The following is a 20,512-nucleotide window of genomic DNA, read 5'->3' as shown; positions in this document are numbered from 1 at the left end:
CTGTCTGTTCTATCTTATCTTGTGAAATGATTTCACTTTTCATCATATATATATATTTATGTATATATTCCTGCATTTGAAACCCTGTTGACAAAGATAATTTCCTAGTACTACATCACTGTTATTCTGCCTCTTTTTTTCTGGGTTTTTCTATTTTTCAGTACAGTTCTACCATATTTTGTAAACATTTAGTTTAGCCTGAATTTAGAAAGCTATTCCACAGTTGGAATTAGTCACATTTGTTCATGCTGAATAGAAGGCTGCTAGTAAAACAGCTTCAATTTTAATGGACAATGTGCCGTTAATAATTTTAAGTGTTCTTTAAAACTATTCTATCTTTTTAAAGCCCTTTCAAAGACAGATGTATTCTATCAAAATGGTTGACAGCAGAGAAATAAGGTAATCTCAACCCTTAAACTGACTTCAGCATCCAGTTCACTGGATTTAACCAGGAACTTTGTTCAGAGATGCACCTGAAAGAAAGAAGCCAAAGAAATCCTTCAAGTGAACTGAGCTGTTTTCCAATAAAAGCCAAAAAAAAGCAGCTTATGTAAACAAAATCACTCCAAAAGCTCCAAATCAACAGAGCCAGAACACAGATCTTTTTGCAAAGATCTGTGTTCTTTATTTTTATCTATATGCACATCATTACCACAGTGGGACCGAACCTTAGGTGGGTCACAAAGACTAAATTTTGATCTTCCCAACTGTTCACATCTCATTTCTGCTCTGCATACTAGGCTCACAGGTAAAAACCTTGCAAACTTGTTTTTCTTTCCCTGTTCTCTATTTATGCAGAATGGGAGTGATAGAAGAATGCTTTAAAGAGCTTTGCCACTCAAGTCAGAAGCCAGTTTTAGTTCTTCCTCTTTAACTGCCTTAAAATATGTTGATTCTTCTCCCCAGTTCCCCATCTATAGTCTTGGAGTCCTTAATACTTTTCAGCCTTCATTATTCCCCCTCCTCCTCTTTTACATACTTACCCCAAGAGAGACATTTTTGCAGTTTGTGCTACACAGGTTTCACAACACCCTCACTGCTGCTTGTCAGATCCTCTCCTTTCATCAGGCTTTTTTTCAGACAGAAAGTCCTTAAGCAAGAGACTCAATCTCTAATAAAGATAATAGAGCTCCAGTTCTAGAGTGAATTTTGGGCATCACTTCTAAATAGTGACTGTATTTAAAAAACTTAGAAATATTAGTATTCTAGTCTTGCATAATAATTTGAACTTCTGGTGATGAACAAATTGTTAAGAATAGCATTACTGTTCCATACATAAAGATTTTACTAACCTTAGTGTCTTTACCAAAAACTTTGGAATGGAAGCAAATCCAGTTTTCAGAAAGGAATAACTTTCCTTGGTACAGAATTTCTTTCTGCAGAGCACAGGTAAAGCCTGAAACAAATAAATACTCTATAATCTTCAAGGTAATCACAACCCAAGACAAGCCAATTCAGGTTTTGTTTTGTTCTTTTTTCAAAGCCATAATATATTTAGATTTATACCTTTGATAAACATTGTCAAACTTTGAAACTTTCAATGCTTAACTGACACTGACAAGCTGAGAAGATGTCACAGGCCTAAGTTTAGGCTCAAAATATTTGAAGAACAATGACTGAAATGAATAGTAACATGCAACTGGTCTCTACAAGTCAAAAATCCTTTCTAAGAGACTACCACCTAGCTTCCTATAAACTTTTTGACTAGCTTTTAGGTAACTATATTACTTAAATGTAAAGGGTTTAACGAAAGTTTTAGCTTTAAACTTCTAGCTCTATAGCAGTTGTCTAAACTAGATGACCAGAGGCAGAATCCACATAAAGTAATACTGCTTTTACTGCAGTAGACATGAGCAAACCACTTCTCACTCATGAACTGCCTTCCTTGTATTACTTTTAAGAAACATTTGTTATAAACGTCTATGTAGAATTCCCTTGTAAGTACCACGGGCAACAGCACAATATTTAAACATTTGATGTCCTTTCTGTATTAGTGTTTTTAAGTATCAAAGCATCATCAACAGCAAAAACTCAAGATAATCACTTGACCAGTGCTGTCTCAGTAGTGCCTTTAGTAAGGAAGATTCAGTATCAAAAAATACTGTACTAGGCTACTCTGCTAAGTATTGCAAAGTGGGCTACTATTCCCAAACAAGCCCAAAACGCAAAGATTTAAGATCTGCAAGATTACATCAAAAAGGCCATTGCATGTAGATGAAGGCCCTGAAGCTCTAGGCAGCTGGAGTTAAAGGTTTTTAAAATGTAGGTAGTTCCTCTTGTACAGCACCACAGTTGTTGGGTAACTACATTATCTAGGATCCACAGCCAACAATGACACAGGGATTAATACTTACTTTGTTTCAGTGGCTCATCAATGGGAACATCTAGAAACAGCTTATGAAAGTGTGCATTTGCCTTCAGCTAAAAAACAAAAAGCCCCACACCCAAAAGACACATACTTTATTAGACAGTCTGACAATCGAGTGACCTGCTCCACTTCCTGGCCTCCCCATACCTTCTCATTTTGCCCACTTGTTTTACAATAAATCCTCATTTTTTTTTCTGTGTGGCTATTAACTCTATAATCTGCTTTACCCAAACTTTAACACACTGATGCAAAAGGAACCTATACCATTATACAACCATGAACTATAATATTGCTAAACAAAAGGCCTCTCATTGTAGTTATGTGTTTATTTTTAACATATGTAAACAAACAAGTAAATTCTCTGCCCTACCTGATTTGAGGCACGTTTTTTCCTTTCAATCTTGGAGTCACTCTTGATATCCATTGACAGGACTGGACTATCTGTGCTGCTCTTTGTCCTGAAGATTAAAAAAAGCATCTGGTATAAGCCTGGCCTCAGTTCATTAGTCTTCGTATGTTACCAACAGGATGTACTTTTCCATGAAACATATTAATCCTTTAAATAACTATTATCTAATTCATTAAGAATTACACAGAAATAAAGAGGAGTATATCTTATTCTTAAATTACGCCAGTTCTCCCTGAAGGTGGACTTTTAATTTAGAAGAGATATTCTAAATTATTTACTTGTAAGAAAGTAAAAAAATTTCAAGACAATTTACAACTTAGTGAATTAGCTATTACAGTGTTTAGCTTCACGTTAATTTGTTTCTTGGCAATATGTGAAATACTAATACTAAGCAGATTCCTTACTAATGCACGATTAAGTAAGATAAAACTTAGTAGTTGAAAGTGAAAGGTAGTGTGCGGAAAGCTATGAATGTGTATCACAGGAAGTGAGCTCATTTGAAAGTGCAACAGAGAAGAAACACATATGTACAAGTCAGAGGATGGCTATGAACTGTGTTGTGTAGCGTAATGAAATCATTAAGATAACCAGCAACCCTAGAGGAGATTAAACGAAATTCTGAGTGCCAGTTGTATAGGAAGCTGTACCTGTACAGCTCTAGGTATTTATACTGGAAAACAAAAAAACTCATCATACAACTCTAGAGAAGAACAAGTACAGAGGAAAGTCTCTGTGGATGGCTGAGAAAATAAGTTTTGTCTGTTTTGTAAAGGAGGAGTTAATGGCCTGGACTGTTCAGAAAAACAGAGAGGTTCAGTAATTGTTTCATAAATCAGGAAGAGAACATTACCTCTGAGAGCTATTTAGCACAGAACAAATGCATATCAACACACTATAAAAATCAGGTAGCTCTTTTTCAGATGCCTTCAGTTACAGATTGAAGAGCAGAAGTAAAAACACATCACAGGATTCTTATACTGAATGACCTGAAGAACATGCTGTGCTAAAGATACAATGGGGAAAGAAAGGTGCTCGTAAAGTTACGGAGAAGATTATTCTGGGAGGTGTTGCAAAACACCTGAAAGACAACGCAGTTTTTCGTCAAAGCCAGCACGGCTGCAAGAGAGGAAATTCCTGCTTATCAAACCTGATTTCCTTTTATGACAAGGTAACTCATGTAGATGATCAAGGGAAGCCAGCTGATGTAATCTTTTTGGATTTCCATAAAGCTTTCAACACTGTCTCTCACAGGATCCTTCTGGACAAAATGCCCAGCACACAGCTGGATACACACATCATGTGGGGGGGTGAGCAATTGGCTCACGGTTCAAGCACAGAGGGTAACAGTGAACAGACTGGTGACCTGTCATTGGTGGGGTTCCACAGGGCCCCATCTTGGGCCCTGTGCTATTCAACAGCTTCATAAATGACTTGGATGCAGGACTGGAAGGGATACTAAGCAGTTTGCAGATGAGACAAAACTGGGAGGAGCTGTTGACTCCCTCGAAGGCAGGGAGGCCCTGCAGAGAGACCTCGACAAATCAGAGGACTGGGCCATCACCACCTGTATGAAGGTCAACAAGGGAAAGTGTCAGATTCTGCACCTGAGGTGGGGCAACACTGGGTGTACAGAAAGACTGGGGAATGACATGTTGGAAAGCAGTGCCATGGAAAGGGATGTGGGGGTCCTGGCTGATGGCAAGTTGAATCTGAGTCAGCAGTGCCCTGGCAGCCAGGAGGGCCAACCGTGTCCTGGGGGGGCATCAGGCAAAGCATCACCAGCCAGTCAAAGGAGAGGATTGTCCTGCTCTGCTCTGCACTGGGGCAGCCTCACCTTGAATATTGTGGCAGTTTTGGGCACCACAGCATAAGAAAGATATTAAGCTATTAGAGAGTGTCCAAATGAGAACAACGAAGATTGTGAAGGGCCTTGAGGGAAAGCCGTATGAGAAGTGGCTGAGATCACTTGGTTTGTTCAGTCTGGAGGAGACTGAGGGGAAACCTCACTTCAGTCTTGTAAGGGGAAGAGGATGGGCAGGCACTGATCTCTTCTCTGTCGTGAGCAGTGATAGGACTTGAGAGAATGGCCTAAGTTGTGTCAGGGGAAGTTTAGCTTGGATATTAGAAAAAGATTCTTCACCCAGGTTGGGCACTGGAACAGGCTCCCCAGGGAAGTAGTCAGAGCACCAAGCCTGACAGCATTCAAGAAGTGTTTGGACAGTGCTCTCTGGCACATGGTGTGATTCTTGGGAATGGTTCTGTGAAGGGCCAGAAGTCGGATTCAGTGATCCTTGTGGGTCCCTTCCAAATCAGCACATTCTGTGATTCTGTGAGAAGTTTCTATTACTGCACCATATCCTGCATAACAAGTCTTCTTTACTTGCCTAAACTTGAGAGGTTCAGAAATAACAATAAAATCTCTAAGGCTGAGAGGAACAGAAACCCTAAGTATAATGGAGACGCAGCTGGAAAGAGATTGTATAGTAGGACTGACTTAGATAAGAGGGGAAGTGGCTGCATTATCTCAGGTGGTTCCTCAGAGAAGAAAACACTGAAATACATGTGCACATGTATTTCTGTGCTTATCTAAAGCACAAGTTACAAAAAACTCATGCCTACCCCTACCAAACACAATCAATTACATTATGAGAGGTAACACTAGAAAGACTCGGGGGAAAAAAAAGTAATGACATATTCCTTCAAATACCTTTTCCTCAAAGATGCTTCATGAAATTAAGTGATGTCTTTTAAATATTTGCCTTGTGATCAAATCCACAGTGTCAGGTTGACCACTGACTTTTGAATTCACTGCTCAGTGAATTTCAAAGTGAAAAGGATGCAAAAGCTGCGTGCAAACCATTCAAGCGGGATTTTAGTATTACTTAGTTTTCTTTTAGAAGAGTTTAAAATGCATTCCAGTTCTCCAACAAAGTAATAATGACTGTTTCTGTGGAGACATTACAATAATCTATTGCAATATAGAACTGAGAATCTAAAATGAAAACTTATGTCATAGTTTTACCATGGACAATCAATATTCCAGCATGAAAGTGTTCTGGAAACAGGCCAGGACTCAAACTGCAGCTCAGTTTGACTGCCTGTCAAATTGATTGTGAAAGGGATGTAACTAGCAATGGCAACAAACAGTGCAATGTATTTTTTCCTAGAACAGGGAAAATAAGCCAGCTCAAAGATTAAATTCCCACTATTCTGACTGCTTGTATTGAGTAACAGAGCAACCCTGGAAAGTGGGGCTGACTCCTGTTTATTTGCACAGTGTGCAACCTAACCCACAAGTAGGATGTCTGATAAATATTGCTAGTCAGTCTAGCTTTTTTAATGGGTTGTAACCGTTCTAATAATTTGACCAGAGGAAAAGTGACAGTATTTCTGACATTACCTAGCAACATCAACTTTTTTCCGATCATCAAAATACTCCATTTCACTGGTGGGGGTCTGCAGCAACACAGTAGGCAATTTTCCTGCCTTTCTCTTTTCATCTGTTCCATTTTCTCCATCTGAACTGCAGAGGGAAAAATAAACAAATAATTAGAAATCCAGATAGCGATGTGTATTGCAGGATTCATAGTGATGTCAAATGCCACTGCAACATACTGGCAATACAGCACATAATAAAGAACAAAATTATGACATATCTTTTAGATTAAGGTCCTGAAAAGTCTTCATCTACTGACTTGACTGTATTATGCATCTGAACAGTATTCTTAGCTCCAGTACTAGAATTTCAGCAAGAGAGGAAAACTGAAATACTGCCATGGATATTTCAGCGCTCATAAAATTTGTAGCTCTAGTTTCTGTTCCAAAGAGTATGTCTCGTTTAGGAAAAACGCATTCCATGTTCGGTACTTAGACTCAGATGACTAATGGAAATTAACTTGATCATCAAGCTGGGAGAAAAACATCCTGCATGACAGTATCTAGTGCTTAGCAGATTATTTGTGGTTCAATGTTGCAAGAGGAAGATGGGTCCTATTTTGCCTCTAACTTACCTCTTCTGTGAGAGTGCACATGCAGAATTTTTACAATAAAGGTTCCCCTGCAAGTACAAAAGCACTGGTTTTATTTTACAAAAGCAGCACTGCCACCACAGTGCATTGTCTTTTCACATCACATGTCACTGCCTCAGAAATATATGTTAAGGAACTAGAGTCTGAAGGCTGAAAGAGGTGCCATCAGAGCCTCTCCCTGGCTTCTCTTTTCATAATTTTCTAATAAACTATTAACTCAGAAAATTTAGATTGAAAAAACTGTCATTAATAACTGGGTCTGAAGAATGACAATACTTTAAAGTGACATGACAAATATATACAAATATCTGCCTGTGGAAACCTGACACCTCAGAAAGACTCAAGCATGCTCTTAGTATGAAAGAACAAAGCCAAACTATGTTGCCCACTAATTAAATGCCTGGCTTGAATGACCCCATTTACAGAGGCTTTCCATTAAAATGTTTAATTTCTGTCATTTTACAGCAACACCACAGCCATCACATGACAATGTCTTTACTACAAACAGTTTCTTTTCCTACTAAGACAAAAGTTTTGCTAACAGAGGTTCTCAGACTGATTTAATCTATGCCCCAAATCCTTGGGCTCCAAGGGCAGCCAGAGAACACCAGACGTGAGTGGGATAAGGAACAGGATGAGGCAAAATTGTCAGCTTCAGTCACACATGTATTTCAAAAGAGCAGCTCAGCATGGAAACTCCCAAGTGAATAAGACTACATAACACAGCAGTGGTTTTAAGATGTAGCTGCTTGAGCTTGAAGCCTGACTGGTGCCGATCATTGCCTTGGGCAGCCTGCTACTCTTACCTGGCAATGCAACTGATTCAGGTGGCCTGTCTCACACCTCTGTATTAAAAATAACTTTCAAAAAAACCTATAACACAGGTTTTAGTGTTTACTTACACCTGTCAGCAAGGTTAGATGCTTTGCTACTCTTAAATGCTTTTTTTTATTTATTACTCTTATTCCTTTTCCCTCATCCATAAATGAATCCCTGCTTCACAGGTAAACCTATGAGCCTGTTCTATCCTATCTGTCTTCCCCACTGACTTCTACTATTCCTGAATCTCTACTGTCTGAACTCATTCCACCTAGCTCCTTTCAGATGGCAGAGAGTTTGGGTATCTCAACACGTCAGTCCTACTGACAGCTGTGTTTGGAAATGCTGAGCTAACTCACACCAGTCCGGTCACCTCTCTAAGACTGTCTTCTGCAGCTGAGAACAGTGACAACGTACCCAAACACAGATGTGAGGAGACTCACCCATGTAACATGTGCCAATGGCAGTAGCAGTTGGTTGTATTCTACTATCTGACATGGTTTCACTGTGTCTATCCTTCACCCTAACTCCTATATGCTTTCTTCTCATAGTGAAAATCTACCTAAGGATTTGTCCTTACACTTCTGATAACTATAGCTTCACACAGCACTTAGTAGGTGGTTCTTAAGTATCAGAAGAATTTTAGCTGACCTTCTGGAGAAGATCATTCCTTCCGAAATCTTCCTTTCCTTTTCTAAAACCAGTAAAATATTGTTTATCTAGTCACAAGTAATTTAAAGCAGTTCTTACATTTTTATGCGTGAGTCAGTATTCATAAATGCTTTGTAAAAAGAGCATAAAAGTCAGGAATCCATAAAAAAAATTAGATAAAGAGCATTTAAGAAACAAGTGACGCTAACTACAACTGTTAGTGGTAACTGCACATAAAAGAACTGTATTTGCAAATATCAGGGCAAAGAAAAAAGACTTAGAGACACCAGGATTGTCGATACGAAAATAAGTTTCTCAAATTGAACATATATTGTACATTTGGTACTACTAGCAAACCCACTCAAAATAACATCTAAAAGAAAAAAAAGAGAAAAGTTGTCTCTAGTTTCTAAATAAAGAACAGTTGTCACAAGGAATATTTTCAAAGCCAAGGCCTATACTTACTACGGGATCATACATTGTATCCAAGCAAGTTATTATAAACATTAGTTGTGTTTAAGGGAAAGTGCTACGAAATCCATAAACCAAGGCAGTGGACTAAGTTTCATTCTAATGAAGTTCAAAAATACATTATTCATCAATATATTTTAAAAGTCAGAGGAACTTCCTCTCTTCCGATCTGAATAGTTTCTGTGAAACAAAAACTTGCTGGCAGATGTGCATAAAGTTCTTTATACTGCATAAAATTTTCTGAACTTCAAAAGGTTTTCTTGTTTGGCATTAATCTTCTCCCAGACCAGAAAAATTCAAATTCCCTATGAATGTTATAATGTACCATATTAATGGGATTTTTTTCTAGAGAAAAAAAATTAAACACATTAATCTAAAATATAAACTTTTCCCTGGTCCTTTCTAAACCCGTTTGAGCAAAAAGCACTGAACAAAAATAATAGGCCGCAGTTTGGAAAATGAGCCTTAATAAACAACAGTTGTCTTTGACAACCCAGTACAGAACCAGACACAAACACTTCTCAGGCATACATAAAATACCAAAAATTCCAGAACTGTACGGTGGTTACTGTCTTTAATTCCCTGCAACCACACAAATCCTTCTACAAAGCTTTCTCAGGACACCACTTGGTCTACCTGATAAAAGGTCTAAAAGTTCAGAAGCGACAATAAGTTGTGACAAACCAGTCCCCTGGTCCACAAATTACAGATCAGTTTTGCAGGAGGAGAAATGCCTGTTGAATAACCAGAGAAGTTAGCTACAACTTCAATTTTTTGTAAAACTGGAGCCAAACCAGAATTTCCCTAAGGTTTAAAGCTGACTCAGAGTTGGTGCAACTTTCCTTCTGTGGATGTAGCATACGTATCAATCATCATGTTACCTCAGAAGCCCTGTTGTTCTGCTTTGTTTCTTTCATACAAAAAGTATTAATTTTGCAACAGCAGTTAGACTGCTATATTACTGCAAATGATCAACCAGTAGTGTGAATTGATTTCTCCCCTACTGTCCACAACCATGCTTGTACACCATGGGTGAAAATATCCATCACAAAGAAATTCTGTATCCCTTAGTTGTGTTGAATTTACTTGGCAGACCAAAAGGATTTGACAAAGGAATCAAAGCAGTGTAAAAGGTTCAAATGCTAAGAGATAGTGTTATTTAAGCTATTCTTACTCCCTGACACTGGTCTCTAATCAGAAACTAAAAGCCAAAGGAAGAGACTCCAAATATTTAAGGATCCCAAACCACGGAATCTTCTGAAGGAAGGAATCCATAAGGACCATTGAATCCAACCCTTAGCCCTGCACAGGACCATTGCCAAGAATCACACCATGTGGGTGAGTATCATTCAAATGCTTCCTGAACTCTGTCAGGCTTGGTACTGTGACCACTTCCCTGGGGAGCCTGTTCCAGTGCCCAACCACCCTCTGGGTGAAGAACATTTTTCTCATATCCAGCATAAACCTCTCCTGACACAACTTCAGGCCATTCCCTCAGGTCCTGTCACTGGTCACCACACAGAAGAGATCAGTGTCTACTCATCCTCTTCCCCTCACAAGGAAGTTGTAGACTGTGATCAAGATGACAGACTAGGGCAGGCTTTGGAAGTAGAGGAGAATGAGCAGGATGAAGAGATCTATCTAAGCAGTAATCCAGGAGACATAACCGAAAACATGCTTCAAGCAGAGAAGACTGCAAGAGGGTATGATGAAACATACCAGTGCTTGAAAGGACACTGCTAAGCACATCGCAGGTCAGAGGTCTCCTCCTAGACACTGACTTTCCTATCACATCGTAGAGGAGCAATCATCTCAAATTACCTTGTACTAGGACTAAAGTCTTAAGTCTTCTTTCAAAAGATATCATTCCACTAAACATCTTTTCTATGCCACACCAGTCTGAACAAATTTTTTTTGCATGTGTAATTAGATTCTGGAGTGCTTTATCTGATGAGCTTGCTTTCATACTATAAACAATTCCATTACTTCACACCTGGACTGAAGAAAATACCTTTCCACAGTAAACTCTCCCGCTGTCCTCTTAGAGCACAGTGGTCTCCCTACTGGAAAAACTAACAGAAGTGCACAAGCTGAGGACTTAGGTGTTGTCTGTTTTGTCTGTTTGTAGTCTGGTCCCTCGAAGCAAAATGCCTCCTGTAGCTCTGTAGCCATGCTCCAGTGTTAGGTGGGACACAGCACTGTTTATGCGAGAAAAGACATCTCCTGAAAACAAGCCCTCAAAATAATGTCATGATTTAATCTAAGACCAAGTACCACTTTTACCGTGTAAATGGAAAGTCAAACACTGACTATCACTGACACCACTAAACTATCAAAAAAGGCAGAAAATTACCTACAGCTACCCTAATCACACAGAACCAGAGTGCTGCTTAACAGCTGCTATAACAGATGTTAAAGATGGCCATAATGTATCAATTTGGTATTTATATAATTCCATACACTTAGGACACAGCTTATACTTACGGCTGAAGTCTGAAGGAAGTTAAACAGCTGATTCTGAAGTACAGTATTTTGTTTGTCTTTTGTATACCAAACAAACAGCCAGCAGATGTATTTATACCAAATACAGAGAGCAGCAAAGCATTAATGTGTGTGGAGATGTAAAACCGTGCATGAAGGGTTTGTTAATATGAATAGGTATGAACCAGACTGAGATTTAACTACCTCAGGTTGTTCAAGAAGCAGGTTAATCCTCTTCTCATGAGATCAGTCAAACATGGCACAATGGAGGCAGAGTTACACAGCTGCACATTAAGTGTATAAAACAGGCATATGGATGGGCAAACATGCATACACACCATGGGTTTCCATATGCATTTCTAGGATGGAACATGTCTGCAGGCACAGCTGGAATCTTGATGTCAGATGCCACCAAAAGAGGAACGAACCCAAATGTTAGAGATGACCTTAAACTCCGAATCTAATTTTATACATGAAGGTAATTAATTTCAGAAATACTTGCTACGCTTTATTCCACGCCTCTCTCTTGGAACACAATTACTCACTTGTGAGTAGTTTTGTATATCTGTGTTGCTATATCTTTATTAAAAACATGAATGAAATTTTTGAGTTAATACTGAAGAGGAACCCCTCTAACACTTTTAAAGACAGAGGAAGTCAGGTTTTTCTCTCCAACTGAATAGACATTTCACATAATAACTAGATCAAGTTTCACACTGCCTTACCACTTGGACATCAGCAAGATCACTGTGACACTGCGGACGTCATTAGCAAGTATGTAAATTCTCTGCTCTAAATACCATCTATTATTAACTGTCTGTATTCCCTGTCTAATCAAAACCAGACTGGTATCAAGTTCCATAGAAAAAAAACCAAACACAAACCAGAAGAATTCCCTGTGCTCTGAAACAAGAGACACTATAACAAGATATTTTATTAAGTTAACACTAGAACAGGAACACAAGCCATTTAGCTCTCTTGTCTTTTCATGAGTTTCCGTTTCATATATCCACTCCAAAAAGCAAGAGCCCTCTCATATGTATCTTCACTCAACTCCACACATTCCCACGATGCAGTTTTCATGGGAGTTTCAATAGGTTGGCCAACAACTATTTATCTGAACAAAAGCATAGACAAATCTAGCACACAACACAAATTTTCCGGGTGTAGAAAAGAGGGCAAAGGCACTTAAGTGCCTGGTCTACCAATTGTTCTATACCAAATCCAACAAAAAAGACAAATACTATACCTATATACAATTCATATGTTCAATACATCTATCAACCAGAGCTGCTCCTTAAGTCAGACAGAAACACCACAAATCTCTGTGAAAAAACACAAGCATCTTTGCAAATGAGGCGTGATCATAAGAGCATAAGCATAAAGGTTTGGCCTCATTACCTGAAGCTACATCTCTGGTATTTGGAGGAAGAACTCCAGAGCAACATGACTCCACATGAGGCATGTTTTTCTGCCAGTTTTCCAGCATTAACTGTGCTTTCAAAAAAAATTAAGCAGTTACATCAGACTGAAATAGGATTAAGAAAAAAAAAAAAGACATCAGCAATTATATTAACAATTGTTATTAAGAATGCAGAACAGTCAGAAATGAAAGCAGAGTCTGAGAGCAATCTTACCAACACTTTATTTCCATTCTCTGCTTATAAAAAGTGAAGCTGCCATGAATCACTTGACCAGCAATGTCTGTGTTATGGCACTTCTAGAAATAACGACTTACTATGCAGTACATAACGTGTTTTAATTAATGTACACAAGAAAAAATAATTTTAGTTCTTATAATAGGTTATACACAAAGAAAAGGATGCTCATCAGGCAGCAGTTTTGTTGAGAACTGGCACTGATAACAGATAATCCATAATCATTAATAAGATTTCCCTGTTTCAAGTGTAAAGTGTACTAAAGATAGACTCTGCTTCTACATATCTATGTACCTTTTTTTGTAAGGTTCCCCAGCAAGAATAGTGCACAACAAGGCCAAATGAAAAACATTAACTGAGATGAAAATGAACATCTGTGTCTATCCACCCTATTTCATCACACCTTCCTTGTTTAAAATGGAACAGTAAATGAGGAGACAAAATTTGAAGTTTCAAGGAATATCCGAGTACATTTTTATGTTTCATCAAGGACAGATATGAACTAAAGTAAAATCAGTGTTGGAGGCTCACTGTTTACCAAGGATCTGGCAATGCTGAATTTCCCATTATTGTAGTTGCAATCTATGATTTTTCTTACAGACCTGCCTAGGTGTTCATGGGAAAGCCCAGGACAATGTAGATAATCTAATACAAAAGCTACTGTTTCACAGTAAGAAATACTAGCTCCCAACAATAGGTCTAAGCAACACTAATTGCAACAGTGCCTTTGACAGTGACACTGAACATAACAAACCATTTTCCTTCCAAAGTCTTGGAAAAAGACAGCCTTATTAGAATCAGATGTGACATGTGGTGGCCAGATTGCTGCTAAGGCCAGCTGAACTTTATTTTCTGTGTCACTAGGACAATGAGCCTGAATGCTCTGAAAGCCTCCTTCTTCAATATAAACTTTTCCACTGGCCACACACTGTCCTTCATGGCAAAACACACTCCCTCCTATGCTGGCCATAGCATGCTCACATGTATTTTAAAATTTCACAAAAACAAGTAGGTATATATATAATTACGTTATTTACTGAACTTTTGTATTATAACCTTCCTTCTCTTCCAGAAAAAGGCTGAAAAACCTAAATGGTTTTTTTTGAACTAGTGCAGCACAGATGGCAGCTACAAAAGCACCATCAAGTCTTTTGTCTAGGTGGTCTATCCCAGAGGGCTAAACTGAGGCACCTGCAGGAATGGGTCTTTGTAGAAGACATGCCTAGGTATGGCTGGTTTTATAGCAGATGTACAGACCTGCTGTTTTATAGTCAGGTAATGAGAAGGCTTCTCCATTCTATCCACAGAGGATGAATGAAGGCTTCAGTCTGCCTCTACATTCCCTGCTCTGCTGAAATTCCCTGCTGCCTATCTGCAGTCTGCATATTATTTCCTGCCACTCTTTCTGGAACCTTATTAACCTCCCTAACCTTAGCGTGCTATTTTTCAAGGACAGAGGCAGAATACAGTCAGTGCCAGGTAGAAGTTTAGTTAAAGGAAGTGAATACTTCAGTGCAGCACTGAAGCTCAGTTACCAGGGAATTAAGAAAAGGCAACTGTGTTCTCCTTGTACATACCCCTACAACCCCTTTTATTCAACTGTCCCACCTCCCAGTACTTGATTCTATTGCTGTAATGATCATCCCAGCACGAGATGTTATGCCATTTTACAAAGATGAGACAAGGACCCTACACAGTGGGTGGGCCAGAAGCAGTTGCCCAGGTCCTCTTGGAATCTTCTACTCCCCCTTGCACTACCTGGAAGGAAAAACAGGTGTTCTAAATACTTGTACATAATTATAGCCTTCTGGCAAGAAAATATAATCTCTAATTTTGGGGTAGTTCAGAGATCCTCTAGATAAAGCAAGAAGTTTCTCCTCAAAGAAAAAGTGAAGAATCAGGGAAACACTTGTCCTACCATACTCCTATTATCTGCAGTGAAATTAATTCCATGATGACAACACTTGAAGAGGCTTTTGCTAGCCGGATTCAGAATGGCACCTATGAATTTCAGTTAAAATAATTACTGAAAAAGAGGTCTGTAAAGAACATTAGAACAAACGCAAGATCTCTATGGTATAAGAGTAACACAAGTCTAAAAAGATTAATTTACAAGGATATATATGGACTTGACAACAGCTATGTACAGAGCAAGAAGATCATTAACCCCAGCAGTGGTATCATTAGATAAGCACATATTTTCTAACCACATGACTGCAACATTTATGGAGATAGTGGTATGAAGACAATACTCTGATACTATGTTTATGTATCACCTGTCAAATACCAGCAATAAATCCTGCTGCCCAAAGCTTATCTGTAGTTGCCTAACAAGCATTTCTCACAGACTGCATATAACCAGTAAATGCGGCACATTTGGGAATATTTCAGGTTAGCCACATGAGACAACTGGGTAGAAAGAAAACATTGTTCAGATGCATATCATGCATTTACACATGGAACAATTATTTTTAAAAAGCTGTTTTTATAACTTAAGCATGCACATAAAGTGAAAAAAGTAAGAATGACAAGGGGAAGAAAGGAAAAAATAGAAGGCATTAAAAAACATCATCATGAACAAATAGAGGTTACCTGGGTTGAAAACCTTTCCTGTGACACCTCAAGTTTAAATGTTTCATTTGCAAGCCTATCCGTCTTTTCAGATCATATGCTACAATTTTTGCTATAAAAATAAGAACTACCAGGGAAAAATTAAAAAATATGATACTTAATAGACATTAATATCTTCATCCACTGAAAGTACACACCTACACCTTTTGCCCTTTGCAAAAAAACCAGTAGAAGTTTGGCTGCTGGAAAGAAGTTAACCTGGATCAAAGCTGAAATAAAACTTTGAATCAGTAATAAATAATCTCCCCTTTCTGCTCTGCATTTTGTATTTCGCTGAAGTAAGAGACTTCAAGAAAAAAAATAATTCGTGAATAGTGATTATGCACAGGTCAGCCAATTTTCTTTTAACTTATCAACTGATAAACAGTTATTAGGAAACATCTGTTACAGTAGAATAATATTTCATACAAACAAACCATAAAAATCACATTCGCTCTTTGTCCAGAAGTACACAATTTGCTTGCAAGCATTTTCCACTGCTTTCAGTAGCATATTTTCCCCAGTATCTGCAAAGTATTTTTACTCCAAAAGGAAAAAAAAAAAAATCTAAAACCTTCCATACCTTTCAGACTCTCAAGGTCCAGCCTTTTAATTTCTTTAAGTTACACTCAGTAACTGGACATTATGCTGTAACCATAAGGGGATAGAATGTGCCACAGTATTAGCTGTATTTTACCATGCAGGAACTCAGCACATCACATCAATACAGAGAGACTGAACTGTACCACAACAAATACCATCTGTGGCACCAGAAAGTGCTATAGTGACTTCAGAAGAAGCAAGTATGGGTGAAAGCACACTGATGCTGACATGGAATATGAATTGCTTGCTACTACACTTCTGCCATTTCTCCTTCATGTGCCACACTCTTGTTTTCAATGCTAAAATATCTGTTCCACCAGCTGTCTCTGCAGCAGGGCTGACAGCTCCTAAGGCATGTCCAGTGCCACCACAAATATAACACATCCCCCTTGCAGGTCAGAAAAGTGAATCTCCTCTAAATACAAGGGTTAACTCCTTTTTGGTCTGAGGCCACATCAGGATGTATTGGTCAAGATCACCATTCGGAAGGTTTTTTCTGTCCAGAAATTTTTTATTTGCTTGGGAGGAACTCCACATAATGAGAAACTTTCGGCACATCACTGTTTTGGGTCTGCATAACAACAGTGCCCACCTTACACACAGTGTTACCTCTGTGGTCATAAAACTCACATAGATCTACTGCAAACTTTGTAAATATATAATTATCACTAAACATGTCAGAGAAGCCCATTTTCTAAATCAGTATGAACGTACTTAACTCTTTTTGTATAATGTCCCTGAATCGCTGCCAGATAAACAGAGACTTCCCAGTTTCTAAGCCTGAAATAATTAAGAACAACTAATTGAACAACAAAAAAAACCAACCCAAAATACTTCTACAGCCTCAATCTTTCAGAAGCACCTATCCTCCAGGGACATCTTTATGACAGCAGCAGAAGCATATCAAGCTTCAAGTCCATCTCTAAACTGAACAACACTTTAAGTGTATCTCCAGGAAGTATGGTTACTGTACACACACACTCTACACACACATCTCTGCCTCCTGAACTTTGGAAAACACAAAAAGATTCCATGAGCCTCTATAACTGTGCTAGCGCTTTTTTTTCAAATAGAGGTCAGCATGAGCTCTGTTGGTTGTATATTTTTCCCTGGAAGTACATGAAGGGAATGAAACTCCACCATATCCACACACACTTATGCACAACATTTTCTAAAAACAAATCTTCAACGATTCAACTTCTGGAAAGCTCACTTCTTGCTGAATCAAAACTATGATTCTCCTCTTCTTCAGCTGAACAATCCCCAGTACAACTTCTCATTAGTCAAATCAAAGTTACTTGGCTTGTGAGCTAACTCACAGTTACACGAACACAACAGGTTCTCAGAAGGATCCAGATACTAGTTAAATAGGACTGGCAAACAAATTTCAACTTTGTTTCCAGCCAGCAAACGCTTCAACAGTTTTCTAGTCTAAGACAAAGCATTTCAAGTTTTTTTGCCTACCCCTGGTCTTTTCAGCCTCCTGACGCCCAGGCTAGTATTGCTGAAGATTGTAGCCTACAGCGTAACAGACCTCCCAGCTTTCCTCTGCATCACACCTACTGAACAGCAAGAATTGACAGCTAAAAAAATGTCATAATGTCATAGCAAGTGAGACTTCTCCATTCATCACACTGGTTAAGACTGACCTTGCTTCTAAAACTGTAGCTGATTCAGGACTGAAAGATTAAACTTCTGGGGTCAAAACAGACAGTCAGTTCGTCAGCTGGTGAACATGCACTGTCTCTGAGATCAAGCTTTCTATGCCCTGTCTTGGGCTCCTAGTTCTGTTCTCAAAAGAAAACTCAGATACAGATCTTGCATACCTGAAGAACTTGATTAGGTTCATTGGCATAATTCTGCGTGGGGGATCAGGATCCAAGTCTTGAAGTCAGAAGGTCTAGAGAAGGTCTGGGAATTATGCCTCACTTGTAATGTGAAGTCACTGATGTGATTACACCATTCAGGATAAAGGACACTTAGAAGACACTTTGATTCCCAGTGCTCTCTGACAAGCAAGTTATTTCTGGCAACAGATTTCACTCTGATACATACTTTGGGAATACACCTGCTTAGAGATCAGGGATAGAACAGCTGAGGAAAAAAAAAAAAACCAAACCAAAAAAACCTCCAAAACCCACAGACCTTCTCAGTGTTTCTTTCCAGAGAAAGAGCTAGCTGCTGGTAACTTGTTCGCCTTTTTCCTGGAGGCTAAGATTAAATTTTTCTGAAAAACAGTTCTTTGGGAAGAGGAATCATCTCAGATTAGGAGAAAGTTAACTTTTTAAATTTCTTTTGAGGAGAAAGCCCCACAGTTTTTAGATTCTTATTTTGCAGATGCTTAACTTCTCAAACACTATCCTTGGGACTGCCAAGACCCATGTGAATTGGGAGGTCAGTATGGAAACAGACAGCTGTTTGACTCCAGTAACATTTTCACGTGATGGTCATTGCCACGGCATACAAGAAACTAAAACAACTGAGATCTCCACAGGAAGCCAAAGACCAATGCAGGAGATGAACCTTTAACCCTCTATGCCCCCAGTCACATCAGAGGCTGGGAAGGTCAGCAGCCCTGGGGGAGTGCAGAGAGTCCTCCGGCCCATGGGAAGCCCTCTGACTTCCCTAACCTTCCACCAGGCCGACAGCCTTTGGCACCCAGCAAGGCCTCCTCTTCCTCATGGAGAACATTAAGCACTTTCGATATGTACACCTGCTCAATTTTTACAGTACCTCCTAGGTTAAAAAGCAGAAGTTTCAGTATGGGTATTGCCACAATGGGCAAGGACCATGGTGGGGAACCATGCCAAGGCAGGTGACCGACCACCGCCTTGCCTTGTCCCATCTCTGTGTGGGACAGAAGTCACACTGAACTCCCATTTTACTGCCTCGTGCCTGTATCAGACTTTGTGAACTTCTGGAAAAGCTCTGGGTTTTCTTGGCACCCAGAGGACAGGATCACAGCTTCCCACTGGAGCCCATGCACATTGCCGTAAGCGATAAAACACAGCTGCTGTACTTCAGAAAGATTTCCAGGCTGCTGCGTGAAATCACTAGAAGCAGTATTTATACGCGTTGCTCCTAAAGTATAACTTCGGAGTTCAACGCTGTGCTCGGGTGCGGACCTCGGCTGAGCGGGGGTGTTCGCGCTCCATTTAAGCCTGGCCGCGGAGCCCCTTTGGCGACTCTTCCCGGGGCACTTCGAGGCCCGCGCCCCCCAGAGCGCGGCGCCACCGCGCCGAGGGCTCGCCCCGCCGCCCCCGGGCCGCGGTTCCGCCGAGCGACTCCCGGGGGCCGCCTCCGCTCCCCCCGGGCGGAGCCGCGCCCTGGCGGGTCCCCCCCGTCCCGGCGCGGGCAGTACTCACAGCCGCGGACCGCCCCTGCTCTCCCGCCTGCCGGCGGCCCGCACAGCCCTCGGCTCCTCCGCATCGCACCGCGGCTCAGTCATGAGCACCATCGGCACGGCAGCACCCTGTCGCCCCACAGCACTCCGCCGGCGGCGGGACGGGCCTCCCCGCTCCGCTCCGCCCTCGTCGCCCCGCCCCCGCGCTCGGCCGGCTGGGGCCGGAGCCCGAGCCGCCAAAAACCGGTCGATCCACCCGGCCGGGGGCTCTGTGCCGGCCCGGGCCGCGGCCGAGAGCTCCGGGAGCGCTGCCGCCCCACGCTCCCCTCGCAGCCTATCCTTTACGAGCCTTAAATTATTCAGTCGGGATGCTGTGTCGCGTGAGACGCCGCCTCCCGCCGCTCCAACAAAAGCCGTCCTTAATGTTTTATACGGGGGGACAGGAGATACGCGCTTTCACACAGGCGCGGTCCCGGGGGAGAAGGCGGCGGTGAGCGCGGCCCCGGTTTCTGTCAGCGTATTTCCCCGGTGACTCCTGGAAGCAGGCAGTAGCCCAAATATCGATGCTGGCCTCTGGACGGCTTGTACTAACGTGAACTTCTGAGGTGACTAGCTGATATTTCCATTTGTGGCAGCCTCAAGTGGTTTTGGTTCCTTTATCATGAGCAGCACCCCAGGCTGGTTCGTCTGCCCAGAAAATCACAGAATCACAGAATAGATCAAGTTGGAAGGGACCACAGTGGGTCCAACCTCCATGCTTAAGTAGGGTCATCCTAGAGCACACAGCACTGGATTGTGTCCAGACGATTCTTGTATTTTTCCAGGGAGACTCCACAGCCTCCCTGGGCAACCCCACAGTAAAGAAGTTCTTCCTCATAGTTGGGTGGAACTTCCTGTGCATCAGTTTCTGTCTGTTGCCCCTTGTCCTATTGCTTGGCATCACTCAGCTTGTCTATGAAGATGTTGTGAGGGACAGTGTTGAAAGCTTTGCTGAAGTTGAAGTAGACACTATCCACTACTCTCCTCTCATCCATCCAGGTAGTTGTTTCATTGTAGAAGGCAACCAAGTTG

At 40.7% G+C, this 20,512-nt stretch overlaps 1 protein-coding gene across 4 annotated transcripts in view; it reads right to left on the bottom strand.

Moving 5' to 3' along the window:
- The window catches only part of GRAMD2B (GRAM domain containing 2B), a 31,930-nt gene extending 12,309 nt beyond the window's left edge, over positions 1-19,621 (bottom strand). For all 4 annotated transcript variants that reach the window (XR_005564252.1, XM_039383106.1, XM_039383107.1 and 1 more), the window contains exons 1-5: positions 19,464-19,621; positions 6,178-6,300; positions 2,739-2,826; positions 2,355-2,421; positions 1,293-1,396 (exon numbers count right to left, since the gene is read on the bottom strand). Coding sequence is in view for 3 of the 4 variants with exons in the window: in XM_039383106.1 (XP_039239040.1) it covers positions 1,293-1,396; positions 2,355-2,421; positions 2,739-2,826; positions 6,178-6,300; positions 19,464-19,555 (474 nt within the window). In the remaining variant the exon portion in view is untranslated. The remainder of the gene's footprint in view (positions 1-1,292; positions 1,397-2,354; positions 2,422-2,738; positions 2,827-6,177; positions 6,301-19,463) is intronic.
- Between the last annotated feature and the right edge of the window lie 891 nt (positions 19,622-20,512).

This window comes from Pipra filicauda, unplaced genomic scaffold (genome assembly GCF_003945595.2).
Source record: "Pipra filicauda isolate LSUMZ 115617 unplaced genomic scaffold, ASM394559v2 scaffold29_size4552773_pilon, whole genome shotgun sequence".
Lineage (NCBI taxonomy): Eukaryota > Metazoa > Chordata > Aves > Passeriformes > Pipridae > Pipra > Pipra filicauda.
This window is presented reverse-complemented; position numbering and strand designations above follow the sequence as displayed.